A 25,978-nucleotide genomic window follows, 5' to 3' on the forward strand; every position below is an offset into this window, starting at 1 on the left:
TAAAAATAAAAAAGGACGCTGATTTTTACAGGTCTTAACAATCACCAAAACCCGTTGAGCTTGACACACACACTGGCAAAAAAATATTCTACATGTAAACGTTTATTATGCCATTTTCAAAGAAATTTTGCTTCCAATATGCCAGTACCCCAATGTGCCAGTACCCCAACGTGCAAGTACCCCAACGTGCAAGGACCCCAACGTGGCCCGGGCTGCGAGGGCCCTTTATAGCTGCTCGCAGCTCTAGTTAGGGCCCGAGCAGCGACCGCTGCGAGGTCCCTATTGTTTTTGTAAAAATTATTATTAGGGCCCGAGCAGCGACCGCTGCGAGGTCCCTATTGTTTTTGTAAAAATTATTATTATTAGGGCCCGAGCAGCGACCGCTGCGAGGTCCCTATTGTTTTTGTAAAAATTATTATTATTATTATTATTATTCTTCTTCTTTATTCTCCGCAAACGATCGCGATTTTGGGTACCTAAACATTCACGAAAACTCACCGAACTTTGCACACTCCTCAGGCCCGGCGAAAAATTTGATATTATTAAGTCGTCATAACAATGCGACTCGATAGCGCCCCCTAGCGTAGAAAAATAAAAACCAAGCCCGGCACGTTTGAGCTAGAGCAACAAAAATTGGCAGGCACGTGTAGCACCCCGAGACGCACAAAAAAGTCTATTGGGACCATGTAGCTAAAATGTACAGGAAGTGAGCTATGAATTTTTTAATGTCCAATTTTGGCCTATTTTGGCACATTCACTGTGGTCATGCTTTTTCCCCCTATGCAAACATTTTTCATCCCATTGACTTCAAACTTGGCATTTATCATCTCAAGACCTAAGAGAACAGCTGGGCAAAAAGTCTTGCCTTTTCGAAATACTATATGACGGGGGCGGGGCATCAAATATTGCCTTTAAAATTTCATTTGTCCAGAAAGAGCAAATGCTGAATAACTCCCATGTACAAGCTCCAAAAAATCTCAAACTTCTCAGGCAACGTAATAGTCACGGCCTGAAAACATCTATATGACAAAATTCAGTTCTACATATAGCGCCACCTAGTGGTTACAATAAATGTCATACTTTACGTTTTTAGCTACTGTGCTGAGCTCGTTGAAGGGATCCAGTTGAAAATTGGTCAGAAAAGCCTTAACATGTTGATGATGCCCCACACCGAATATTGTAACTTTTCGCCAAAGGGCGTGGCCGCTACGGTGACGCAAAGTCTGAAGATTTTTCGTGACAATAAAAGCTGCATTAACCTGACCGAGATGATCCTATCTTCTCAAAATTTCACACATTTGATGAGAGTCCAGCCCTAAAGACATCTACTAACTTACATTTCATCTAACTGATAGCGCCACCTAGTGGCAATTTTTTTTCTTACAAATTTTCTTCTACGTTTTTCTCCAAACACGTTAACTGAACCTACCTCATATTTGCTCAGATGAGGGTTTCGGCCTTCATGATGTCACAACACGAAGTTTGTGAGTTTTCACGAATTGCTGTGGGTGTGGCTAAGCGCTGTTCGCCAAGAAAACAACGCCAGTTTTGAGGGTCTAAACATGCACAGAAACTCATGAAACTTGGCACACACATCTGGCCTGGTAAAATGAGCAATATTTTATTGTTGATTGTGCTATTTTTACAAAAATGACTCAATAGCGCCCCCTAGAAGTTTTTAACGAAGCAGCCCCGGTTGTACGTTTAAGCAAGAACGACAAATATTTTTAGGTGTATGAGGGAGCCCAAGACCTACAAAAAAGTCTCTTGGACCCATATGCTAAAATGAACAGGAAGTGAGCTACGAATTTTTGAATGTCCCATTTTTGACGATTTTTGCACATTCACAGGGGGCAGACTTTTGCCCACTTCTCCTACACGTTTCATCTGACTGAGTTAAGACTTGACCTGGACCATGTCAAGACCTGAGCCAATGACAGGGGGAAAAATCTTGACCTTTCGAAATACTATATGATGAAGGCGGGGCATCAAAATTTGTGTTTCGCACTGAAAAAGGATATGCTTGATAACTCCCCGGTACATGCTCCAAAAAATCCCAAACTTGACATGTATGTTTATCGTCAAGGCCTGAAGTTATCTCTATGACAACATTCAGTTATATATGCAGCGCCACCTAGCCCTTGAGGCATAAAAAAAAAATACCCCACATACGGTATTTTGTACAAAAAATGTAAACTCATTCTAAGTGTGATAACTCAGTCATTTATGAATATTCTTTTAGTTTCCACCACTCAAAATGTTCACTGGCATCAGACTTATCCAAACATATATATATTTTTATTTATTTTTGATAGCCTCTGTGGACATTAAAAGCAATATCGTGAATGAAGGATATGCTTAATAACTCGACGGTACATGCTCCAAAAAAAATCCCACACTTGACATGTATGCTTATAATCAAGGCCTGAAGGTATCTCGATGACAACATTCAGTTATAAATACAGCGCCACCTAGCCCTTGAGGCTTATATAAAAAAAAAAACCCACATACGGTATTTTGTACAAAAAATGTAAACTCATTCTAAGTGTGATGACTAAGTCATTTATGAATATTCTATTAGTTTCCACCACTCAAATTGTTCACTGGCTTCACACCGATCCAAACGTATGTACGTTTCCATTTTGTTTTATTCATTTTTGATTGCCCCTTTGGACAATAAAAGTAACATTGTGCAATGAGTACAAAGAGCGATGATGTATATATACACTTTTACAAAAAATACCAATCAGGGCAACTCATTGCCTAAAAATAAAAAAGGACGCTGATTTTTGCAGGTTTTAACAATCCCCAAAACCCGTTGAGCTTGACACACACTGGCAAAAAAAATATTCTACATGTAAACGTTTATTATGCCATTTTCAAAGAAATTTTGCTTCCAATATGCCTGTACCCCAACGTGCCAGTACCCTAACGTGCAAGTACCCCAACGTGCAAGGACCCCAACGTGGCCCGGGCTGCGAGGGCCCTTTATAGCTGCTCGCAGCTCTAGTTATTATTATTATTATTATTATTATTATTATTCTTTATTCTCCGCAAACGATCGCGATTTTGGGTACCTAAACATTCACGAAAACTCACCGAACTTTGCACACTCCTCAGGCCCGGCGAAAAATTTGATATTATTAAGTCGTCATAACAATGCGACTCGATAGCGCCCCCTAGCGCAGAAAAATAAAAACCAAGCCCGGCACGTTTGAGCTAGAGCAACAAAAATTGGCAGGCACGTGTAGCACCCCGAGACGCACAAAAAAAGTCTATTGGGACCATGTAGCTAAAATGTACAGGAAGTGAGCTATGAATTTTTTAATGTCCAATTTTGGCCTATTTTGGCACATTCACTGTGGTCATGCTTTTTCCCCCTTTGCAAACATTTTTCATCCAATTGACTTCAAACTTGGCATTTATCATCTCAAGACCTGAGAGAACAACTGGGCAAAACATCTTGCCTTTTTGAAATACGATATGACGGGGGCGGGGCATCAAATATTGCCTTTAAAATTTCATTTGTCCAGAAAGAGCAAATGCTTAATAACTCCCATGTTCAAGCTCCAAAAAATCTCAAACTTCTCAGGCAACGTAATAGTCACGGCCTGAAAACATCTATATGATAAAATTCAGTTATACATATAGCGCCACCTAGTGGTTACAATAAATGTCATACTTTACATTTTTAGCTACTGTGCTGAGCTTGTTGAAGGGATCCATTTGAAAATTGGTCAGAAAAGCCTTAAGATGTTGATCATGCCCCACACCGAATATTGTAACTTTTCGCCAAAGGGCGTGGCCGCTACGGTGACGCAAAGTCTGAAGATTTTTCGTGAAAATAAAAGCTGCATTAACTTGACCGAGATGATCCTATCTTCTCAAAATTTCACACATTTGATGAGAGTCCAGCCCTAAAGACATCTACGAACTTATATTTCATCTTACTGATAGCGCCACCTAGTGGCAATTTTTTTTCTTACGAATTTTCTTGTACATTTTTTCTCCAAACACGTTAACTGGACCTACCTCATATTTGCTCAGATGAGGGTTTCGGCCTTCACGGTGTCACAACACGAAGTTTGTTAGTTTTCGCGAATTGCTGTGGGCGTGGCTAAGCGCTGTTCGGCAAGAAAACAACGCCGGTTTTGAGGGTCTAAACATGCACAGAAACTCATGAAACTTGGCACACACATCTGGCCTGGTAAAATGAGCAATATTTTAATGTTGATTGTGCTATTTTTACAAAAATGACTCAATAGCGCCCCCTAGAAAATTTTAACGAAGCAGCCCCGGTTGTACGTTTAAGCAAGAACGACAAATATTTTTAGGTGTATGAGGGAGCCCAAGACCTACAAAAAAAGTCTCTTGGAACCATATGCTAAAATGAACAGGAAGTGAGCTACGAATTTTTGAATGTCCCATTTTTTATGATTTTTGCACATTTACAGGGGGCATACTTTTGCCCACTTCTTCTCCACGTTTCATCCGACTGAGTTAAGACTTGACCTGGACAATGTCAAGACCTGAGCCAACGACAGGGGGGAAAATCTTAACTTTTCGAAATACTATATGATGAGGGCGTGGCATCAAAATTTGTGTTTCGAAATGAAAAAGGATATGCTTGATAACTCCCCGGTACATGCTCCAAAAAATCCCAAACTTGACATGTATGTTTATCGTCAAGGCCTGAAGTTATCTCTATGACAACATTCAGTTATATATGCAGCGCCACCTAGCCCTTGAGGCATAAAAAAAAAAATACCCCACATACGGTATTTTGTACAAAAAATGTAAACTCATTCTAAGTGTGATAACTCAGTCATTTATGAATATTCTTTTAGTTTCCACCACTCAAAATGTTCACTGGCATCAGACTTATCCAAACATATATATATTTTTATTTATTTTTGATAGCCTCTGTGGACATTAAAAGCAATATCGTGAATGAAGGATATGCTTAATAACTCCACGATACATGCTCCAAAAAAAATCCCACACTTGACATGTATGCTTATAATCAAGGCCTGAAGGTATCTCTATGACAACATTCAGTTATAAATACAGCGCCATCTAGCCCTTGAGGCATATTATATAAATAAAAAAAAAAAACACATACGGTATTTTGTACAAAAAATGTAAACTCATTCTAAGTGTGATAACTAAGTCATTTATGAATATTCTTTTAGTTTCCACCACTCAAATTGTTCACTGGCTTCACACCGATCCAAACGTATGTACGTTTCCATTTTGTTTTATTCATTTTTGATTGCCCCTTTGGACAATAAAAGTAACATTGTGCAATGAGTACAACGAGCGATGATGTATATATACACTTTTACAAAAAATACCAATCAGGGCAACTCATTGCCTAAAAATAAAAAAGGACGCTGATTTTTGCAGGTCTAAACAATCACCAAAACCCGTTGAGCTTGACACACACTGGCAAAAAAAAAATTCTACATGTAAACGTTTATTATGCCATTTTCAAAGAAATTTTGCTTCCAATATGCCAGTACCCCAACGTGCCAGTACCCCAACGTGCAAGTACCCCAACGTGCAAGGACCCCAACGTGGCCCGGGCTGCGAGGGCCCTTTATAGCTGCTCGCAGCTCTAGTTATTCTTCTTCTTCTTCTTCTTCTTTATTCTCCGCAAACAATCGCGATTTTGGGTACCTAAATATTCACGAAAACTCACCGAACTTTGCACACTCCTCAGGTCCGGCGAAAAATTTGATATTATGAAGTCGTTATAACAACGCGACTCTATAGCGCCCCCTAGCATAGAAAAATAAAAACCAAGCCCGGCACGTTTGAGCTAGAGCAACGAAAATTGGTAGGCACGTGTAGCACCCCGAGACGCACAAAAAAAAGTCTATTGGGACCATGTAGCTAAAATGTACAGGAAGTGAGCTATGAATTTTTTAATGTCCAATTTTGGCCTATTTTGGCACATTCACTGTGGTCATGCTTTTTCCCCCTATGCAAACATTTTTCATCCCATTGACTTCAAACTTGGCATTTATCATCTCAAGACCTAAAAGAACAGCTGGGCAAAAAGTCTTGCCTTTTCGAAATACTATATGACGGGGGCGGTGCATCAAATATTGCCTTTAAAATTTCATTTGTCCAGAAAGAGCAAATGCTGAATAACTCCCATGTACAAGCTCCAAAAAATCTCAAACTTCTCAGGCAACGTAATAGTCACGGCCTGAAAACATCTATATGATAAAATTCAGTTCTACATATAGCGCCACCTAGTGGTTACAATAAATGTCATACTTTACGTTTTTAGCTACTGTGCTGAGCTCGTTGAAGGGATCCAGTTGAAAATTGGTCAGAAAAGCCTTAAGATGTTGATGATGCCCCACACCGAATATTGTAACTTTTCGCCAAAGGGCGTGGCCGCTACGGTGACGCAAAGTCTGAAGATTTTTCGTGACAATAAAAGCTGCATCAACTTGACCGAGATGATCCTATCTTCTCAAAATTTCACACATTTGATGAGAGTCCAGCTCTAAAGACATCTACTAACTTACATTTCATCTAACTGATAGCGCCACCTAGTGGCAATTTTTTTTCTTACGAATTTTCTTCTACGTTTTTCTCCAAACACGTTAACTGGATCTACCTCATATTTGCTCAGATGAGGGTTTCGGCCTTCATGATGTCACAACAGGAAGTTTGTGAGTTTTCGCGAATTGCTGTGGGCGTGGCTAAGCGCTGTTCGCCAAGAAAACAACGCCAGTTTTGAGGGTCTAAACATGCACAGAAACTCCTGAAACTTGGCACACACATCTGGCCTGGTAAAATGAGCAATATTTTATTGTTGATTGTGCTATTTTTAAAAAAATGACTCAATAGCGCCCCCTCGAAATTTTTAACGAAGCAGCCCCCGTTGTACGTTTAAGCAAGAACGACGAATATTTTTAGGTGTATGAGGGAGCCCAAGACCTACAAAAAAGTCTCTTGTACCCATATGCTAAAATGAACAGGAAGTGAGCTACGAATTTTTGAATGTCCCATTTTTGACGATTTTTGCACATTCACAGGGGGCAGACTTTTGCCCACTTCTCCTATACGTTTCATCCGACTGAGTTAAGACTTGGCCTGGACCATGTCAAGACCTGAGCCAACGACAGGGGGAAAAATTTTGACTTTTCGAAATACTATATGATGAGGGCGGGGCATCAAAATGTGTGTTTCGCAATGAAAAATGATATGCTTGATAACTCCCCGGTACATGCTCCAAAAAATCCCAAACTTGACATGTATGTTTATCGTCAAGGCCTGAAGTTATCTCTATGACAACATTCAGTTATATATGCAGCGCCACCTAGCCCTTGAGGCATGAAAAAAAAATACCACACATACGGTATTTTGTACAAAAAATGTAAACTCATTCTAAGTGTGATAACTAAGTCATTTATGAATATTCTTTTAGTTTCCACCACTCAAAATGTTCACTGGCATCAGACTTATCCAAACATATATATATTTTTATTTATTTTTGATAGCCTCTATGGACATTAAAAGCAATATCGTGAATGAAGGATATGCTTAATAACTCCACGGTACATGCTCCAAAAAAAATCCCACACTTGACATGTATGCTTATAATCAAGGCCTGAAGGTATCTCTATGACAACATTCAGTTATAAATACAGCGCCACCTAGCCCTTGAGGCTTATATAAAAAAAAATAAAAAATACCCCACATACGGTATTTTGTACAAAAAATGTACAATCATTCTAAGTGTGATAACTAAGTCATTTATGAATATTCTTTTAGTTTCCACCACTCAAATTGTTCACTGGCTTCACACCGATCCAAACGTATGTACGTTTCCATTTTGTTTTATTCATTTTTGATTGCCCCTTTGGACAATAAAAGTAACATTGTGCAATGAGTACAACGAGCGATGATGTGTATATACACTTTTACAAAAAAATACCAATCAGGGCAACTCATTGCCTAAAAATAAAAAAGGACGCTGATTTTTGCAGGTCTTAACAATCACCAAAACCCGTTGAGCTTGACACACACACTGGCAAAAAAATATTCTACATGTAAACGTTTATTATGCCATTTTCAAAGAAATTTTGCTTCCAATATGCCAGTACCCCAACGTGCCAGTACCCCAACGTGCAAGGACCCCAATGTGGCCCGGGCTGCGAGGGCCCTTTATAGCTGCTCGCAGCTCTAGTTAGGGCCCGAGCAGCGACCGCTGCGAGGTCCCTATTGTTTTTGTAAAAATTATTATTAGGGCCCGAGCAGCGACCGCTGCGAGGTCCCTATTGTTTTTGTAAAAATTATTATTATTATTATTATTATTATTATTATTATTCTTTATTCTCCGCAAACGATCGCGATTTGGGGTACCTAAACATTCACGAAAACTCACCGAACTTTGCACACTCCTCAGGCCCGGCGAAAAATTTGATATTATTAAGTCGTCATAACAATGCGACTCGATAGCGCCCCCTAGCGCAGAAAAATAAAAACCAAGCCCGGCACGTTTGAGCTAGAGCAACAAAAATTGGCAGGCACGTGTAGCACCCCGAGACGCACAAAAAAGTCTATTGGGACCATGTAGCTAAAATGTACAGGAAGTGAGCTATGAATTTTTTAATGTCCAATTTTGGCCTATTTTGGCACATTCACTGTGGTCATGCTTTTTCCCCCTTTGCAAACATTTTTCATCCAATTGACTTCAAACTTGGCATTTATCATCTCAAGACCTGAGAGAACAACTGGGCAAAACATCTTGCCTTTTTGAAATACTATATGACGGGGGCGGGGCATCAAATATTGCCTTTAAAATTTCATTTGTCCAGAAAGAGCAAATGCTTAATAACTCCCATGTTCAAGCTCCAAAAAATCTCAAACTTCTCAGGCAACGTAATAGTCACGGCCTGAAAACATCTATATGATAAAATTCAGTTATACATATAGCGCCACCTAGTGGTTACAATAAATGTCATACTTTACGTTTTTAGCTACTGTGCTGAGCTTGTTGAAGGGATCCATTTGAAAATTGGTCAGAAAAGCCTTAAGATGTTGATCATGCCCCACACCGAATATTGTAACTTTTCGCCAAAGGGCGTGGCCGCTACGGTGACGCAAAGTCTGAAGATTTTTCGTGAAAATAAAAGCTGCATTAACTTGACCGAGATGATCCTATCTTCTCAAAATTTCACACATTTGATGAGAGTCCAGCCCTAAAGACATCTACGAACTTATATTTCATCTTACTGATAGCGCCACCTAGTGGCAATTTTTTTTCTTACGAATTTTCTTGTACATTTTTTCTCCAAACACGTTAACTGGACCAACCTCATATTTGCTCAGATGAGGGTTTCAGCCTTCATGATGTCACAACACGAAGTTTGTGAGTTTTCGCGAATCGCTGTGGGCGTGGCTAAGCACTGTTCGCCAAGAAAACAACGCCAGTTTTGAGGGTCTAAACATGCGCAGAAACTCATGAAACTTGGCACACACATCTGGCCTGGTAAAATGAACAATATTTTATTGTTGATTGTGCTATTTTTACAAAAATGACTCAATAGCGCCCCCTAGAAATTTTTAACGAAGCAGCCCCGATTGTACGTTTAAGCAAGATCTACGAAAATTTTTACGTGTATGAGGGAACCAAAGACCTACAAAAAAGTCTCTTGGACCCATATGCTAAAATGAACAGGAAGTGAGCTACGAATTTTTGAATGTCCCATTTTTGACGATTTTTGCACATTTTCAGGGGGCATACTTTTGCCCACTTCTCCTACACGTTTTATCCGACTGACTTATGACTTGACCTGGACCATGCCAAGACCTGAGCCAACAACAGGGGGAAAAATCTTGACTTTTCGAAATACTATATGATGAAGGCGGGGCATCAAAATTTGTGTTTCGCACTGAAAAAGGATATGCTTAATAACTCCCCGGTACATGCTCCAAAAAATCCCAAACTTGACATGTATGTTTATCGTCAAGGCCTGAAGCTATCTCTATGACAACATTCAGTTATATATGCAGCGCCACCTAGCCCTTGAGGCATAAAAAAAAAAATACCCCACATACGGTATTTTGTACAAAAAATGTAAACTCATTATAAGTGTGATAACTAAGTCATTTATGAATATTCTTTTAGTTTCCACCACTCAAAATGTTCACTGGCATCAGACTTATCCAAACATATATATATTTTTATTTATTTTTGATAGCCTCTGTGGACATTAAAAGCAATATCGTGAATGAAGGATATGCATAATAACTCCACGGTACATGCTCCAAAAAAAATCCCACACTTGACATGTATGCTTATAATCAAGGCCTGAAGGTATCTCTATGACAACATTCAGTTATAAATACAGCGCCACCTAGCCCTTGAGGCATAATATATAAAAAAAAAAAAACACACATACGGTATTTTGTACAAAAAATGTAAACTCATTCTAAGTGTGATAACTAAGTCATTTATGAATATTCTTTTAGTTTCCACCACTCAAATTGTTAACTGGCTTCACACCGATCCAAACGTATGTACGTTTCCATTTTGTTTTATTCATTTTTGATTGCCCCTTTGGACAATAAAAGTAACATTGTGCAATGAGTACAACGAGCGATGATGTATATATACACTTTTACAAAAAATACCAATCAGGGCAACTCGTTGCCTAAAAATAAATAAGGACGCTGATTTTTGCAGGTCTTAACAATCACCAAAACCCGTTGAGCTTGACACACACTGTCAAAAAAAATATTCTACATGTAAACGTTTATTATGCCATTTTCAAAGAAATTTTGCTTCCAATATGCCAGTACCCCAACGTGCCAGTACCCTAACGTGCAAGTACCCCAACGTGCAAGGACCCCAACGTGGCCCGGGCTGCGAGGGCCCTTTATAGCTGCTCGCAGCTCTAGTTATTATTCTTCTTCTTCTTCTTCTTTATTCTCCGCAAACGATCCCGATTTTGGGTACCTAAACATTCACGAAAACTCACCAAACTTTGCACACTCCTCAGGCCCGGCGAAAAATTTGATATTATGAAGTCGTCATAACAACGCGACTCTATAGCGCCCCCTAGCGTAGAAAAATAAAAACCAAGCCCGGCACGTTTGAGCTAGAGCAACAAAAATTGGCAGGCACGTGTAGCACCCCGAGACGCACAAAAAAGTCTATTGGGACCATGTAGCTAAAATGTACAGGAAATGAGCTATGAATTTTTTAATGTCCAATTTTGGCCTATTTTGGCACATTCACTGTGGTCATGCTTTTTCCCCCTTTGCAAACAATTTTCATCCAATTGACTTCAAACTTGGCATTTATCATCTCAAGACCTGAGAGAATAACTGGGCAAAAAGTCTTGCCTTTTCGAAATACTATATGATGGGGGCGGGGCATCAAATATTGCCTTTAAAATTTCATTTGTCCAGAAAGAGCAAATGCTTAATAACTCCCATGTTCAAGCTCCAAAAAATCTCAAACTTCTCAGGCAATGTAATAGTCACGGCCTGAAAACATCTATATGATAAAATTTTGTCATACATATAGCGCCACCTAGTGGTAACAATAAATGTCATACTTTACGTTTTTAGCTACTGCGCTGAGCTCGTTGAAGGGATCCAGTTGAAAATTGGTCAGAAAAGCCTTAAGATGTTGATCATGCCCCACACCGAATATTGTAACTTTTCACCAAAGGGCGTGGCCGCTACGGTGCCGCAAATTCTAAAGATTTTTCGTGACAATAAAAGCTGCATTAACTTGACCGAGATGATCCTATCTTCTCAAAATTTCACACATTTGATGAGAGTCCAGCCCTAAAGACATCTATGAACTTATATTTCATCTTACTGATAGCGCCACCTAGTGGCAATTTTTTTTCTTACGAATTTTCTTCTACGTTTTTCTCCAAACACGTTAACTGGACCTACCTCATATTTGCTCAGATGAGGGTTTCGGCCTTCACGGTGTCACAACACGAAGTTTGTGAGTTTTCGCAAATTGCTGTGGGCGTGGCTAAGCGCTGTTCGCCAAGAAAACAACACCAGTTTTGATGGTCTAAACATGCACAGAAACTCATGAAACTTGGCACACACATCTGGCCTGGTACAATGAGCAATATTTTATTGTTGATTGTGCTATTTTTAAAAAAAAAGAATCAATAGCGCCCCCTAGAAATTTTTAACGAAGCAGCCCCGGTTGTACGTTTAAGCAAGAATGACGAATATTTTTAGGTGTATGAGGGAGCCCAAGATCTACATAAAAGTCTCTTGGACCCATATGCTAAAATGAACAGGAAGTGAGCTACGAATTTTTGAATGTCCCTTTTTTGATGATTTTTGCACATTTACAGGGGGCATACTTTTGCCCACTTCTTCTCCACGTTTCATCCGACTGAGTTAAGACTTGACCTGGACCATGTCAAGACCTGAGCCAACGACAGGGGGAAAAATTTTGACTTTTCGAAATACTATATGATGAGGGCGGGGCATCAAAAATTGTGTTTCGCAATGAAAAAGGATATGCTTGATAACTCCCCGGTACATGCTCCAAAAAATCCCAAACTTGACATGTATGTTTATCGTCAAGGCCTGAAGTTATCTCTATGACAACATTCAGTTATATATGCAGCGCCACCTAGCCCTTGAGGCATAAAAAAAAAATACCCCACATACGGTATTTTGTACAAAAAATGTAAACTCATTCTAAGTGTGATAACTAAGTCATTTATGAATATTCTTTTAATTTCCACCACTCAAAATGTTCACTGGCATCAGACTTATCCAAACATATATATATTTTTATTTATTTTTGATAGCCTCTGTGGACATTAAAAGCAATATCGTGAATGAAGGATATGCTTAATAACTCCACGGTACATGCTCCAAAAAAAATCCCACACTTGACATGTATGCTTATAATCAAGGCCTGAAGGTATCTCTATGACAACATTCAGTTATAAATACAGCGCCACCTAGCCCTTGAGGCATAATATATAAAAAAAAAAAAACACACATACGGTATTTTGTACAAAAAATGTAAACTCATTCTAAGTGTGATAACTAAGTCATTTATGAATATTCTTTTAGTTTCCACCACTCAAATTGTTTACTGGCTTCACACCGATCCAAACGTATGTACGTTTCCATTTTGTTTTATTCATTTTTGATTGCCCCTTTGGACAATAAAAGTAACATTGTGCAATGAGTACAACAAGCGATGATGTGTATATAGACTTTTACAAAAAATACCAATCAGGGCAACTCATTGCCTAAAAATAAAAAAGGACGCTGATTTTTGCAGGTCTTAACAATCACCAAAACCTGTTGAGCTTGACACACACTGGCAAAAAAAATATTCTACATGTAAACGTTTATTGTGCCATTTTCAAAGAAATTTTTCTTCCAATATGCCAGTACCCCAACGTGCCAGTACCCTAACGTGCAAGTACCCCAACGTGCAAGGACCCCAACGTGGCCCGGGCTGCGAGGGCCCTTTATAGCTGCTCGCAGCTCTAGTTATTATTCTTCTTCTTCTTCTTTTTCTTTGTTATTATTCTTTTCCGCAAACAACCACATTTTTGAGGCACTAAACATGAACGAAAACTCACCAAACTTTACACGCAGATCGGGTCTGGCGAAAAATTTGATATTTTAAAGTCGCCATACATGATAACAGAAAAATGGCTCTGTAGCGCCACCTACATAGGTTTAACGGATCCCTGTCCCGCTACGATTGTCCTATGGCTACGAAAGTTGTGTGGCACCTGTAGCACATCCAGATGAACAAAAACCTCTTTTATATGTGTACCCTAAAATAGACAGGAAGTGAGGTATGAGTATTTGAATGTCCAATTTTGGCCCATTTTTGCACATTTACAGGGGTCATACTTTTGCCCGCTTCTCCTACACGGTTAACCCGATTGACTTCAAACTTGGGCTGTACCATCTCAACACCTGGGACAACATCATGGTAAAAAATCTAAAGTTTTTGACATACTATATGACGGTGGCGGGGCATCAAATTTACAGTTTCAAAATTCTTACTTAACGAAGCATTGCCGGTGGTACGTTTAATCTAGAGCTACGAAAATTGGTACACATATGTACCAGACTATGATCTACAAAAAAGCCTGTTGGTGCCATATGCTAAACCTAACAGGAAGTCCGCCAGAGGCGAGGCATCAAATTTTGTGTTTCAAAATTCTAACTTAATGAAGCATTCCCGGCTGTACATTTCACCTAGAGTTACCAATATTTGAAGACATATGTAACAGCCCTCAAGGTACAAAAAACTATTTTTGAACCATATGCTAAACCGAACAGGAAGTCCGCCATTTTGATTTACTTTGGAACGTGTTGCCATTTTTTGGGCCATTTCATAGGGGTCTTATTTTAACGAACTCCTCCTACAGAGTTTATCCGATCATCTCCAAACTTGGTGTGATTCATCTTAAGATGTTGAAGATGAAAAGTTATTGAAAGCTTTTTATTTTGTCGCACGCTGTTGCCGTGGCATGCACAGTTTGCAAAGGAAAAAATTCCTTCTTAATGAAGCATTCCCAGTTGTACGAAGCAGCTAGAGCTACGAAAATTTGGAGACAAATGTAACAGCCCACGATGTACAAAAAAAGTCTCTTGGTGCCATGTGCTAAACCCAACAGGAAGTCCCGTAGGGGCCGGGCATCACATTTTGAGCTAAAAAACTCCTCTTTAACGAAGCATTCCCGGTTGTACGTTTCACCTAGCGCTATGATAATTTAGAGGCATACATAAGAGCCCACGATGTACAAAAATGTCTCTTGGAACCATGTGCTAAACCAAACAGGAAGTCCGCCATTTTGATTTATGATGGGATTTGTAGCCTTTTTTTGTTGCCTTTTTTAGGGGTCATATTTTAACTCCTCCTACAAAATTCATCCGACCGTGTTCAAACTTGGTGTGTTTCATCTTAAGATGTTTAAGATGCAAATTTATCGAAAGTTTTTTATTTTGTCGCACGCTGCTGCTATAGCGATGCATTGGTTGCCAAGTAAAGTGCTGCTTTGTTTTTTTTTATCTATACATGTGTGAAAACTCGTGAAACTTTGCACACACAGACTTGTCATTAACATGAATTTTTAAGAGATTTCTTGTGCAATTTGCAATAAATCGCGCCCTCTATACATTTTTTATGGAGCATTTCCGATTGGATGATTCAAGCGCGAAATAACTAAAGATGACTTGACTTGACCTAGATTTGTGAAAACTCAGAGGCATACCTATTAGTCTAAGACCTACAAAAAGTATTCTGTAGCCGTATGCTAAACCGAAAAGGAAGTCCGCCATTTTGAATTTATTTTGGGAATTGCACACCATATTTTGTGTTTTGATTAAACTTTGCACACACAAGGCTTGTCAAAAACATTTGAGATGGTCCTTGTCCTATTTGACAGTATCCCAACGTGCCAGTACCCCGACGTGCAAGTACCCCAACGTTGCACGGGTTGCGAGGGCCCTTTATAGCTGCTCGCAGCTCTAGTTATTCTTCTTCTTCTTTTTCTTTGTTATTATTCTTTTCCGCAAACAACCACATTTTTGAGGCACTAAACATGAACGAAAACTCACCAAACTTTACACGCAGATCGGGCCTGGCGAAAAATTTGATATTTTAAAGTCGCCATACATGATAACAGAAAAATGGCTCTGTAGCGCCACCTACATAGGTTTAACGGATCCCTGTCCCGCTACGATTGTCCTATGGCTACGAAAATTGTGTGGCACCTGTAGCACATCCAGATGAACAAAAACCTCTTTGATATGTGTACCCTAAAATAGACAGGAAGTTAGGTATGAGTATTTGAATGTCCAATTTTGGCCCATTTTTGCACATTTACAGGGGTCATACTTTTGCCCGCTTCTCCTACACGGTTAACCCGATTGACTTCAAACTTGGGCTGTACCATCTCAACACCTGGGACAACATCATGGTAAAAAATCTAAAGTTTTTGACATACTATATGACGGTGGCGGGGCATCAAATTTACAGTTTCAAAATTCTTACTTAACAAAGCATTGCCGGTGGTACGTTTAATTGAGAGCCACGAAAATTGGTACACATATGTAACAGACTATGATCTACAAAAAAGCCTGTTGGTGCCATATGCTAAACCTAACAGGAAGTCCGCCAGAGGCGAGGCATCAAATTTTGTGTTTCAAAATTCTTATTTAATGAAGCATTCCCGGCTGTACATTTCACCTAGAGTTACCAACATTTGAAGACATATGTAACAGCCCTCAAGGTACAAAAAACTCTTTTTGAACCATATGCTAAACCGAACAGGAAGTCCGCCATTTTGATTTACTTTGGAACGTGTTGCCATTTTTTGGGCCATTTCATAGGGGTCTTATTTTAACGAACTCCTCCTACAGAGTTTATCCGATCATCTCCAAACTTGGTGTGATTCATCTTAAAATGTTGAAGATGAAAAGTTATTGAAAGCTTTTTATTTCGTCGCACGCTGTTGCCGTGGCATGCACAGTTTGCAAAGGGAAAAATTCCCTCTTAATGAAGCATTCCCAGTTGTACGAAGCAGCTAGAGCTACGAAAATTTGGAGACAAATTTAACAGCCCACGATGTACAAAAAAGTCTCTTGGTGCCATGTGCTAAACCCAACAGGAAGTCCCGTAGGGGCCGGTCATCACATTTTGAGGTAAAAAACTCCTCTTTAACAAAGCATTCCCGGTTGTACGTTTCACCTAGCGCTATGATAATTTAGAGGCATACATAAGAGCCCACGATGTACAAAAAAGTCTCTTGGAACCATCTGCTAAACCAAACAGGAAGTCCGCCATTTTGATTTACGTTGGGATTTGTAGCCATTTTTTGTGGCCTTTTTTAGGGGTCATATTTTAACGAACTCCTCCTACAAAATTTATCCGACTGTCTTCAAACTTGGTGTGCTTCATCTTAAGATGTTTAAGATACAAAGTTATCGAAAGTTATTTATTTTGTCGCACGCCGTTTCATGGCGATGCATTGTTTGCCAAGTAAAATGCTGCTTTTTTTTTTTTGGTCTAAACATGTGCAAAAACTCATGAAACTTTACACACACATCAGGCTTGTCATAAGCATGAATATTTTAGAGATTTCTTATTAAATTTGCAATAAATGCTTCAATAGCGCCCTCTAGACATTTTTATGAAGTCTTTCCGATTATATGATTCAGCTAGATGTGTGAATATTGGCAGGCATGCCTAATATATTCAAAAAGTATTCTATATAGCCATGTGCCAATCCATTTTGATTTTATTTTGTTAATTGTGCATCATTTTTGGCCTTTCCATGAAACTTTACAAACACAAAGCATGGCAAAAACGTTTAAAATTTAGATGGTTTCCTATTTGACAGTACCCCAACACGCCAGTACCCCGACGTGCAAATACCCCAACGTGGCCCAGGTTGCGAGGGCCCTTTATAGCTGCTCGCAGCTCTAGTTATTCTTCTTCTTCTTCTTCTTCTTTATTCTCCGCAAACGATCACATTTTTGAGGACCTAAACATTTACGAAAACTCACCGAAATTTGCACACTCTTCGGGCCCGGCGAAAAATTTGATATTCTGACGTTGTCATAACAATGTTACTCTATAGCGCCCCCTAGCATAAAAAAATAAAAACTAATCCCGGCACGTTTGACCTAGAGCTGCGAAAATTGGCAGGCACTTGTAGCACCCCGGGACGCACAAAAAGTCAATTGGGACCATGTAGCAAAAATGTACAGGAAGTGAGTTGTGAATTTTTGAATGTCCAATTTTGGCCCATTTTTGCACATTCACTGTGGTCATACTTTTCCCCCCTTTGCAAACAGTTTTAATCCGATTTACTTCAAACTTGGCATTTATCATCTCAAGACCTGAGAGAACGACTGGGCAAAATGTCTAGCCATTTCGAAATACTATATGATGGGGGCGGGGCATCAAATATTGCCTTTAAAATTTCATTCGTCCCGAAAGAGCAAATGCTTAACTCATTCACTGCCTTTGACAAGTATACTTGTCAATTGTATTTTTTAGAGCGGTGCTAAATGGGGGCGAATCTGAGCATGCTCCACTGTAAATATCAAACTTGGAAACAACTTTACTGATGCCCAACCACCGGTAGATGACATCATTGCCCCATTTTATAGGAAATAAACACAGTTTCAGAGTCCATGGGAGAAATGGCTGTATTTTGGCAAACCTACATTTTTCTGCTGTCAATTATAAAAGAACGGGACGGGACAAAAAGTAGGGAGTCTATTCTGTTATTTGGTAGATTCGGTTTATATATAATTATTGAATGTAATATCACGTGAGTATTGGAAATGTAAAAAATTTCTATAATGACTGGCAGTGAATGAACTCCCATGTTCAAGCTCCAAAAAATCTCAAACTTCTCAGGCAACGTAATAGTCACGGCCTGAAAACATCTATATGATAAAATTCAGTTCTACATATAGCGCCACCTAGTGCTAACAATAAATTTCATACTTTACGTTTTTAGTTACTGCACTGAGCTCGTTGAAGGGATCCAGTTGAAAATTGGTCAGAAAAGCCTTAAGATGTTGATCATGCCCCACACCGAATATTGTAACTTTTCGCCTAAGGGTGTGGCCGTTACGGTGCCGCAAAGTCTGAAGATTTTTCGTTACAATAAAAGCTGCTTTAAATTGACCGAGATGATCCTATCTTCTCAAAATTTCACACATTTGATGAGAGTCCAGCTCTTAAGACATCTACGAACTTATATTTAATCTTGCTGATAGCGCCACCTTGTGGCAATTTTCTTTCTTACGAATTTTCTTCAACGTTTTTCTCCAAACACGTTAACTGGACCTACCTCACATTTGCTCAGATGAGAGTTTCGGCCTTCATGATGTCACAACACAAAGTTTGTGAGTTTTCGCAAAACGCTGTGGGCGTGGCTAAGCACTGTTCGCCAAGAAAACAACGCCGATTTTGAGGGTCTAAACATGCACAGAAAGTCATGAAACTTGGCACACACATCTGGCCTGGCAAAATGAGTAATATTTTATCATGTATTGTGCTATTTTTACAAAAAATGACTCAATAGCGCCCCCTAGAAATTTTTAACTAAGCAGCCCCGCTTGTACGTTGAAGCAAGATCTTTGGTAATTTTTAGGTGTATGAGGGAGCCCAAGACCTACACAAAAAGTCTCTTGGACCCATGTGCTAAAATGAACAGGAAGCGAGCTACACATTTTTGAATGTCCCATTTTTGACGATTTTTGCACATTTACAGGAAGCATACTTTTGCCCATTTCTCCTACACATTTCATCCGACTGACTTCAAACTTGACCTGGACCATGTCAAGACCTGAGCCAACGACAGTGGGAAAAATCTTGACTTTTCGGAATACTATATGATGAGGGCGGAGCATCAAATTTTGTGTTTCGCAATGAAAAAGGATATGCTTAATAACTCCCCGGTGCATGCTCCAAAAAATCCCAAACTTGACATGTATGCTTATAATCAAGGCCGGAAGGTATCTCTATGACAAAATTCAGTTATAAATACAGCGCCACCTTGCCCTTGAGGCATAAAAAAAAAATACCCCAGACACGGTATTTTGTACAAAAAATGTAAACTCATTCTAAGTGTGATAAGTAAGTCATTTATGAATATTCTTTTAGTTTCCACCACTCAAAATGTTCACTAGCATCAAACCTATCCAAACATGCATACTTTTTTATTTAGTTTGATTTAATTTTGATAGCCTCTACGGACAATAAAAGCAACATTGTGCAATGAGTACGAGCGATGATGGGTACAGATATTTTTCAAAAAATACCAATCAGGGCAACTTTTTGCCTAAAAATAAAAAAGGATGCTGACTTTTGCAGATCTTAACGTTCACCAAAACCCATTGAGCTTGTCACACTCATCACACCTGGTGAGAGAAAAAAAAAAATCCATATGCATAGGTTTATCATGCCGTTTTCAAAGAAATTCTGCTTCCAATGTGCCAGTACCCCAACGTGCAAGTACCCCAACGTGGCCCGGGCTGCGAGGGCCCTTTATAGCTGCTCGCAGCTCTAGTTGCAATTGTTCTTACATACTATACAGGCAAAGACCAATTGTAAGTGTGTGCACCATCAGCGTGCTCAAATGTTGAGCCGCAATGTGCCAGGCATAATTAAAGGGCAACTAAAGCTAAGAGGCCAAAACTCTGACATGTGCATACCTTCTTTAAAAAAAAAAAAATCTTTACATTACATCTACTCATTTATTGGGGCGGCAATTTTTTTTTTAGGTCTTTTCAGTCATGTGAGTGTGTGAATTTGCCAATATGTGTTCATAAATATTTACGAGATGTACAAAAGCTACGTCATCATCTGCAAGTTGTTAGCAAGCAGTAAGGTGATCTGTGTCTGTTACAGGAATGTTGATTTCTTCCAATCATACCTTAGCATTAAGCTTGCAGACGTTTGTTGATATTTGCTCTCGATGAACATGAAAGGTGAATTGAAGGATTTTTTTTTTTTGTGGCTGTGTCTTGCGGGTGGATCATCGTAATGAGTGTTTCTCAATCCTGTCAATCAATCTGCCGTAAAGACTTTGTGCGTGATCGTTCCTAGCCGAGCATGCGGACTTGGAGAGTTTGGAGCACGTTGCCGCTGAGCTTCGGATTCATGCATTCATCATTGTAGCTCCACCTAATGTAGCGATAATTGGGTCGTCTTTTGGACGAATTAATAATCTGGACGTTACAGAGGTAAATTGTATTTACCTCGATAACTTCAAGGGGCACCACGTTGGCTTTACTTTGGTTTACAGGAGAAACCAACGACCAAAATCCTTTCTTCATCAGTCATTTATAATCTAAAGTCGCCACTCGATATTCAGTGGTTCGTTGTACTAACAAAAGAATAATAATCCACTCGGAAACACAGATGACTTAGGCGGAATAGAATTAATAAAACATGCATTTATTCACGATTACTACACTACAGAATCAAAACACTGCCTATCAAACTATCCTACCATCAGAAGAAAAGAAATAAAATAAAGCTAATGAAAATAGGGAAAGAATGCGAACGAATAAGGAAACAGGAAAAGAGAAATTTAACTTGCCAGATCTGTGATATGTTTCAAATGTAAGTTGCACACAGTGATATGCCGAATTGGGGGACCAAACGTGCACTTACGAGTTGGATGCTGCGACGAACGAGCAGAAACGGGAGGTCTTTGGAAAAGGGGGAAAAATAGTCAATGTTAGTTCAAAAAGGCAAGAAAAATCAAAAAGGGGTTATTCCACAGGTGAGCAAGGGAGCCGCTCGGGGGCTGACGTAGTTGCGCGGCTCATCCCTTGATTGGTCGGCGAGATGTTTCTCCGGCGGTTGGTTACCCCGGACAGACTTGGACTCCAGGTGTTGGAGCTCGAGGTGTGCCTGCGTCCGAGGGAGGCCAGCCGTTGGAGGTGAGCTTGCACCGCGGCGGGGCGCCACGGAATAGCAGGTGAGATGCGGTTCGGCTTGGGTGCACAACCTTGAGTCCGGCGGTACGATGCAAGTGTACCACGGGGCCGCGGAGCTCGTTGATGGCGGGCAATCACCGATGGTGAAGAAAAAGGGGGGAAAAGGGAAAAGGGAGTAAAAGAGTCTCTTTGGGGTCAGCGTCGTCGTTGCACCTGCTTTGGCGTGGCGTGCAGCGAGTGCCTGCTCTCGTGGCAACTCGTTGCTGCCAGGAACAAAAGGGGGCCACGTGCTTGACAAGTTTCTTGGGACAAAGAGTCAGTGGGCAAGCTGGACCACTTGCAGGCAGCAGGCCTGAGGATGGTCAGTTAGAATAGGGGAAGCATGGAGCAGAAGACAGTTAGAGAGAGAGGAGAGGATCCCCTCGCTGTTTTAAAGCCTATAGGCGGAGCTTCGGTAGGCAGTGGCAAACCCTTCTACTCGCTCGAGCAGACTTTAAAAAGCAAATTATTAAAGGGATTAATAATTTGGCATTAAATTTGGTCAGTCTGGCAAATCAATGTTCCCACACAACACATTCGCACAACAACAACCAATCGCAATTAATGCATCATAAACTAATTTGTGAGGTCGTTCCTACTTGCCTAATCTGGCTGAACTGAAAGATATTGATTACCTTTCATTCCTTATGGAGTACAAATGAAATTGGACGTTCATACACACAAAGACAGAACATGAATCATTCTTAGATCAGTTATTTGTCAAGAATTATGGTATAAACATGTAAAATGTGGTTACTTTTAAGAACTGTCACTAAGGATAGTCCCACGTTTCACCACTTGATGGTGCTGTTGCTCCATCTAGACGTTCCAGGAGTGCCCCCTGGAGGGACGACACCAGAGAGTCCCTTTTGGTTGATAAGAAAGGTCATAAACATTCCTGTGATCAGTTGTCTGTATATTCTAAGTCATTGAAGGTGTTTTCTCGGACCCCGGGAAGTCGGGCTTGAATAAACTCTTTCGGCAGACGCATAAATTCCTATGTCACCTGGTCAGCGGCTTCAAAAGAGCTTTGTTTGTGGTTGAGTGACCACCTGCAGACCAAACCAAGATTAGATCCTTCCTGAGCTGTGGAATGTTTATGCAACTGCAGAGAGTTTACTTTGAAATAAATTAGAGGGTGGCCTGTGCCATAGGCCATAGTTGTTACAATAACATTTAAAAAGTGTGTGTGTTTTGATAAGTTGAAAGGTGTTTAACGCATATTTAAAAATGCTCTTTACAGTCTCGATATTGTGGTTTTTCACCTATCGCTGGTGGGTCTGCAACAACAAACTGCACTTGACTGTAGTCAACACACTTTGAGCGTGCAAACAAGTGAGCCAAGTTGTGTAGTGTGGAGGAAAGGAAGCTATTTGAATATGATGAAGCTAGCAAGAGGGTTTGTATCATTCACGTTAAGTCGAGGCAAAGAGGGAGGACTGGGGGGCCGATGGGGCGCAGGTATGGAAACGAGTGCGCTTGTGATGTGAGTCAACGTTGTATTGCTTGAGGACCAGCTGCAAATGATGACATGCATGCAAAAACAAGGGAGGGATAGAAGAAAATCGGACAAATGGAGACGAGCGATCAGCCTTTGCTGGCTTCCATGGCAACGCTACGTATGCCGCCAGTATGACGCGCACACGCACGCGTTGCATTAGCCAACAGCTGGCCGCCCTGCTGCATACTTGAGGGGATGTGGAAAGAACACGACGCAACTCCCTCCCTGCCATCTTTTCCCACAGCGCAGCCATTTTTATTCCCAGTCAGATCAACGCTGGTGCACGGACAAAAGAGCGAGCAGGAGAGTCAAGAATGTATGTATGCATGAACCCCCCCCCCCAAAAAAACACCATTGGATGAGGAGGAGGAGGAGCTTTGTTGTGAGGGCCCCCCTGTCACTCTGACCGTTGCCATGGAAACAGGCCTTGCGCAGTGCAGAGGGGCCCGATGGGAAGATACCATGGCAACATAAGCTGTCACCGCAACAGCTCTGATGAAAGCAAAAAGGAGGCGGGGCTCCACCTGGCTTAAAGCAACAGACACCGTCTGTCTTACTTCCCTCCTCGTGAGCTGATGACGCGTTACCCATGCGAGAGCATCTTGCTTCATTTCAAGCTACGCCAGTGTCCTTGACGAGCAAACCAGAGTGAGCTAGAGACGGCAGGGAGATGTGACGCTGGTTGCCATGACGGCGCACACAAAATGATGCCCGCTGCCATTTTGACACGGGCGGATGTAGTTAACGGCCGCGGTTAAGTGCAACAACAATCAATGGCGGGGGTGCAACTGCCCATTACTGAAAGTTCCTCTCCTAGAATCGCTTTGAAGGAGGTGATGGAAGCATTACTATGAAGGATATTTAATGAGAAGGGAAATTGTTGAAAGTCGAATGGATCAAGTGTGGACTGCTGCCAGCTTGAATCGTGGATCCTTTCATCAGTAGGAATGTGATGATATATCGTATTGCAATAAATCGTGACACTTTGTCTCCCGATCGATTATCAAAACGCCTATGCAAGTATCGAGATATTTGTAGTTAGTATATAGCCACTATAACGGCTCCATTGTTCATGACTTATTGAGCAAATACTTGGCGGGCCACTAGGGGGAGCACCTCATAAGAGTGGCGGAGTTAATGGACCTAAGTCTTCAGGCGAAGAAGACCCATCAGCGTACTTTGACTTGTGGAAGACAGGCATTTTTCCACCACAGAAACTTTTGGAGAACTTTTCAGTTTACCTTGGTAAAATTCACTTTGTGCGTTTTTCCACAAACAACAATTTCAGAGGAAATTAAAGGGATACTTCACTTATTTTGCCCATTATGTCAATAAAAAGTTAATATTTTGTCTATAATTAATTTGATACTTTCATTAATTTTCACGTAAAATTAATACCTTTAAAAACACATTTTGCAACGTGCTGTCAACTGAAAATGACATCACAAGGGCTCAAGTAACCAATCACAGCTCTCCTGTTTTCTAGGTTTGGTCATGTGACATCCACAAGCTGAGCTGTGATTGGTTACCCGAGCCCTTGTGATGTCATTTTCAGTCGACAGCAAGTTGCAAAATGTTTTTTAAAGGTACTAATTGTACATGAAAAATAATGATGTCAAATTTATTATAGGCAAAATATTCATGTTTGACTGCCAAAAATGGCGAAATAAGTAAAGTATCCCTTTAAATTCCCCAGGGGCCATCCAAGTACTATCTCAGCAGCAGGGTCTTTCTGAGCCAGGCAAGAACTTCAAGGGTGTGGGCTGCAATGACCAAGGCTAATTGTTTGGTCAAATTTGAGGTGGGTGGGGGGGGGTTACACCAGCTGGGCTCATCAAACTCATTTGAATCAATTACCAAGAACTCAAAGACGCCGTGGAAACACAATTATAAATTCCCTGCTGAACTCAGAACTCCCTTGACCCAGAACTCTAACTTGTTGGTGGAAAAGCAGCTATTTATCTGCCCAGCAACGGACTCACTTTTGCATACGTTTCTATGAAAAATGTGGATTATATCTTGAATTTTAACATTTTTAAATATATTTTATGTTTCGACTTTTTGAAGGACACAATTTCTGAGGAATATTAATATTGATTTCATATTTCAGTAATGTTATTATTTACTTTTGCAATGTTGCACAAAAGAATGGTGTCACAATTTATGAAATGAAACAATTGATTATTTAAATGACTGAAATGTTGCATGACAATAGTGTTTAAGAAAGACACTTGTTGGCAGAAAGTGGTCTCTTAAGAAGACATTTTTGTATTTGTTAAAAAAACAAAACAAACAACAACAAAAAACACTAAAGTACTCACTGTGAAGAAGACACCAGTTTGAATATTGTGTTTCAGTGATGGTACAAAAAGAAACTATTTTCTCATTGAAAAAGCATCCGTTTATGTCTTGAGTAGTTTTATTGTAGATTTATGACCTGACCAATATATCTATAATTGTGCTATCATGAGATAATCGTTATCTTGAGCCTTGTATGGCATATTGTATCGTATGGTGCTGTATCCAGCCCTATTCATGATTCAAACTTTCTCAATATGTTTGACTTTTGTTATCCGGTATTCATTCTGGAAGTCAAAAGCGAGGGCAGTCCGGCATCCGGCGGATACTTACTCGGAGCCCGCCGCCATGTCCAGGTACGAGGCGTCTGCTGCTGTGTCCACCACCGCGGGGACGACAATGCTCATGACGTTCTCTGCTGATCAGTTCTTGTCCTGCTGAGTCCAGAGAATGGCAGTCCAAAACTCGGAGGCATGCCAGCCACGGCAGTCATTGCAGACATCTAAGTGCATCCACAAGGCCTGGGCAGAGGAGATGGAGGACATCAGGATTTGCATTGGACATCAAACATGGCAACATACAACAACAGTCAGGTGAGGTGAAGCTCAAGCTGCACTGTGAGCAAGCTCCCACAAAGGGGAGCAAGAGAACACAGTACACACACACGCACACATAGTA

At 40.4% G+C, this 25,978-nt stretch overlaps 1 protein-coding gene across 4 annotated transcripts in view; it reads right to left on the reverse strand.

The window, feature by feature from the left end:
- kmt2e (lysine (K)-specific methyltransferase 2E) overlaps window positions 1–25,978 on the reverse strand; it is a 73,130-nt gene that overhangs the window by 39,626 nt on the left and 7,526 nt on the right. For all 4 annotated transcript variants that reach the window (XM_077498906.1, XM_077498903.1, XM_077498905.1 and 1 more), the window contains exon 2: window positions 25,634–25,821. In XM_077498906.1, coding sequence (XP_077355032.1) covers window positions 25,634–25,707 — 74 coding nt within the window. In that variant the 5' untranslated portion in view covers window positions 25,708–25,821. The remainder of the gene's footprint in view (window positions 1–25,633; window positions 25,822–25,978) is intronic.

The sequence above is a fragment of the Festucalex cinctus genome, chromosome 16, assembly GCF_051991245.1.
Source record: "Festucalex cinctus isolate MCC-2025b chromosome 16, RoL_Fcin_1.0, whole genome shotgun sequence".
NCBI classification, from domain to species: Eukaryota; Metazoa; Chordata; class Actinopteri; order Syngnathiformes; family Syngnathidae; genus Festucalex; species Festucalex cinctus.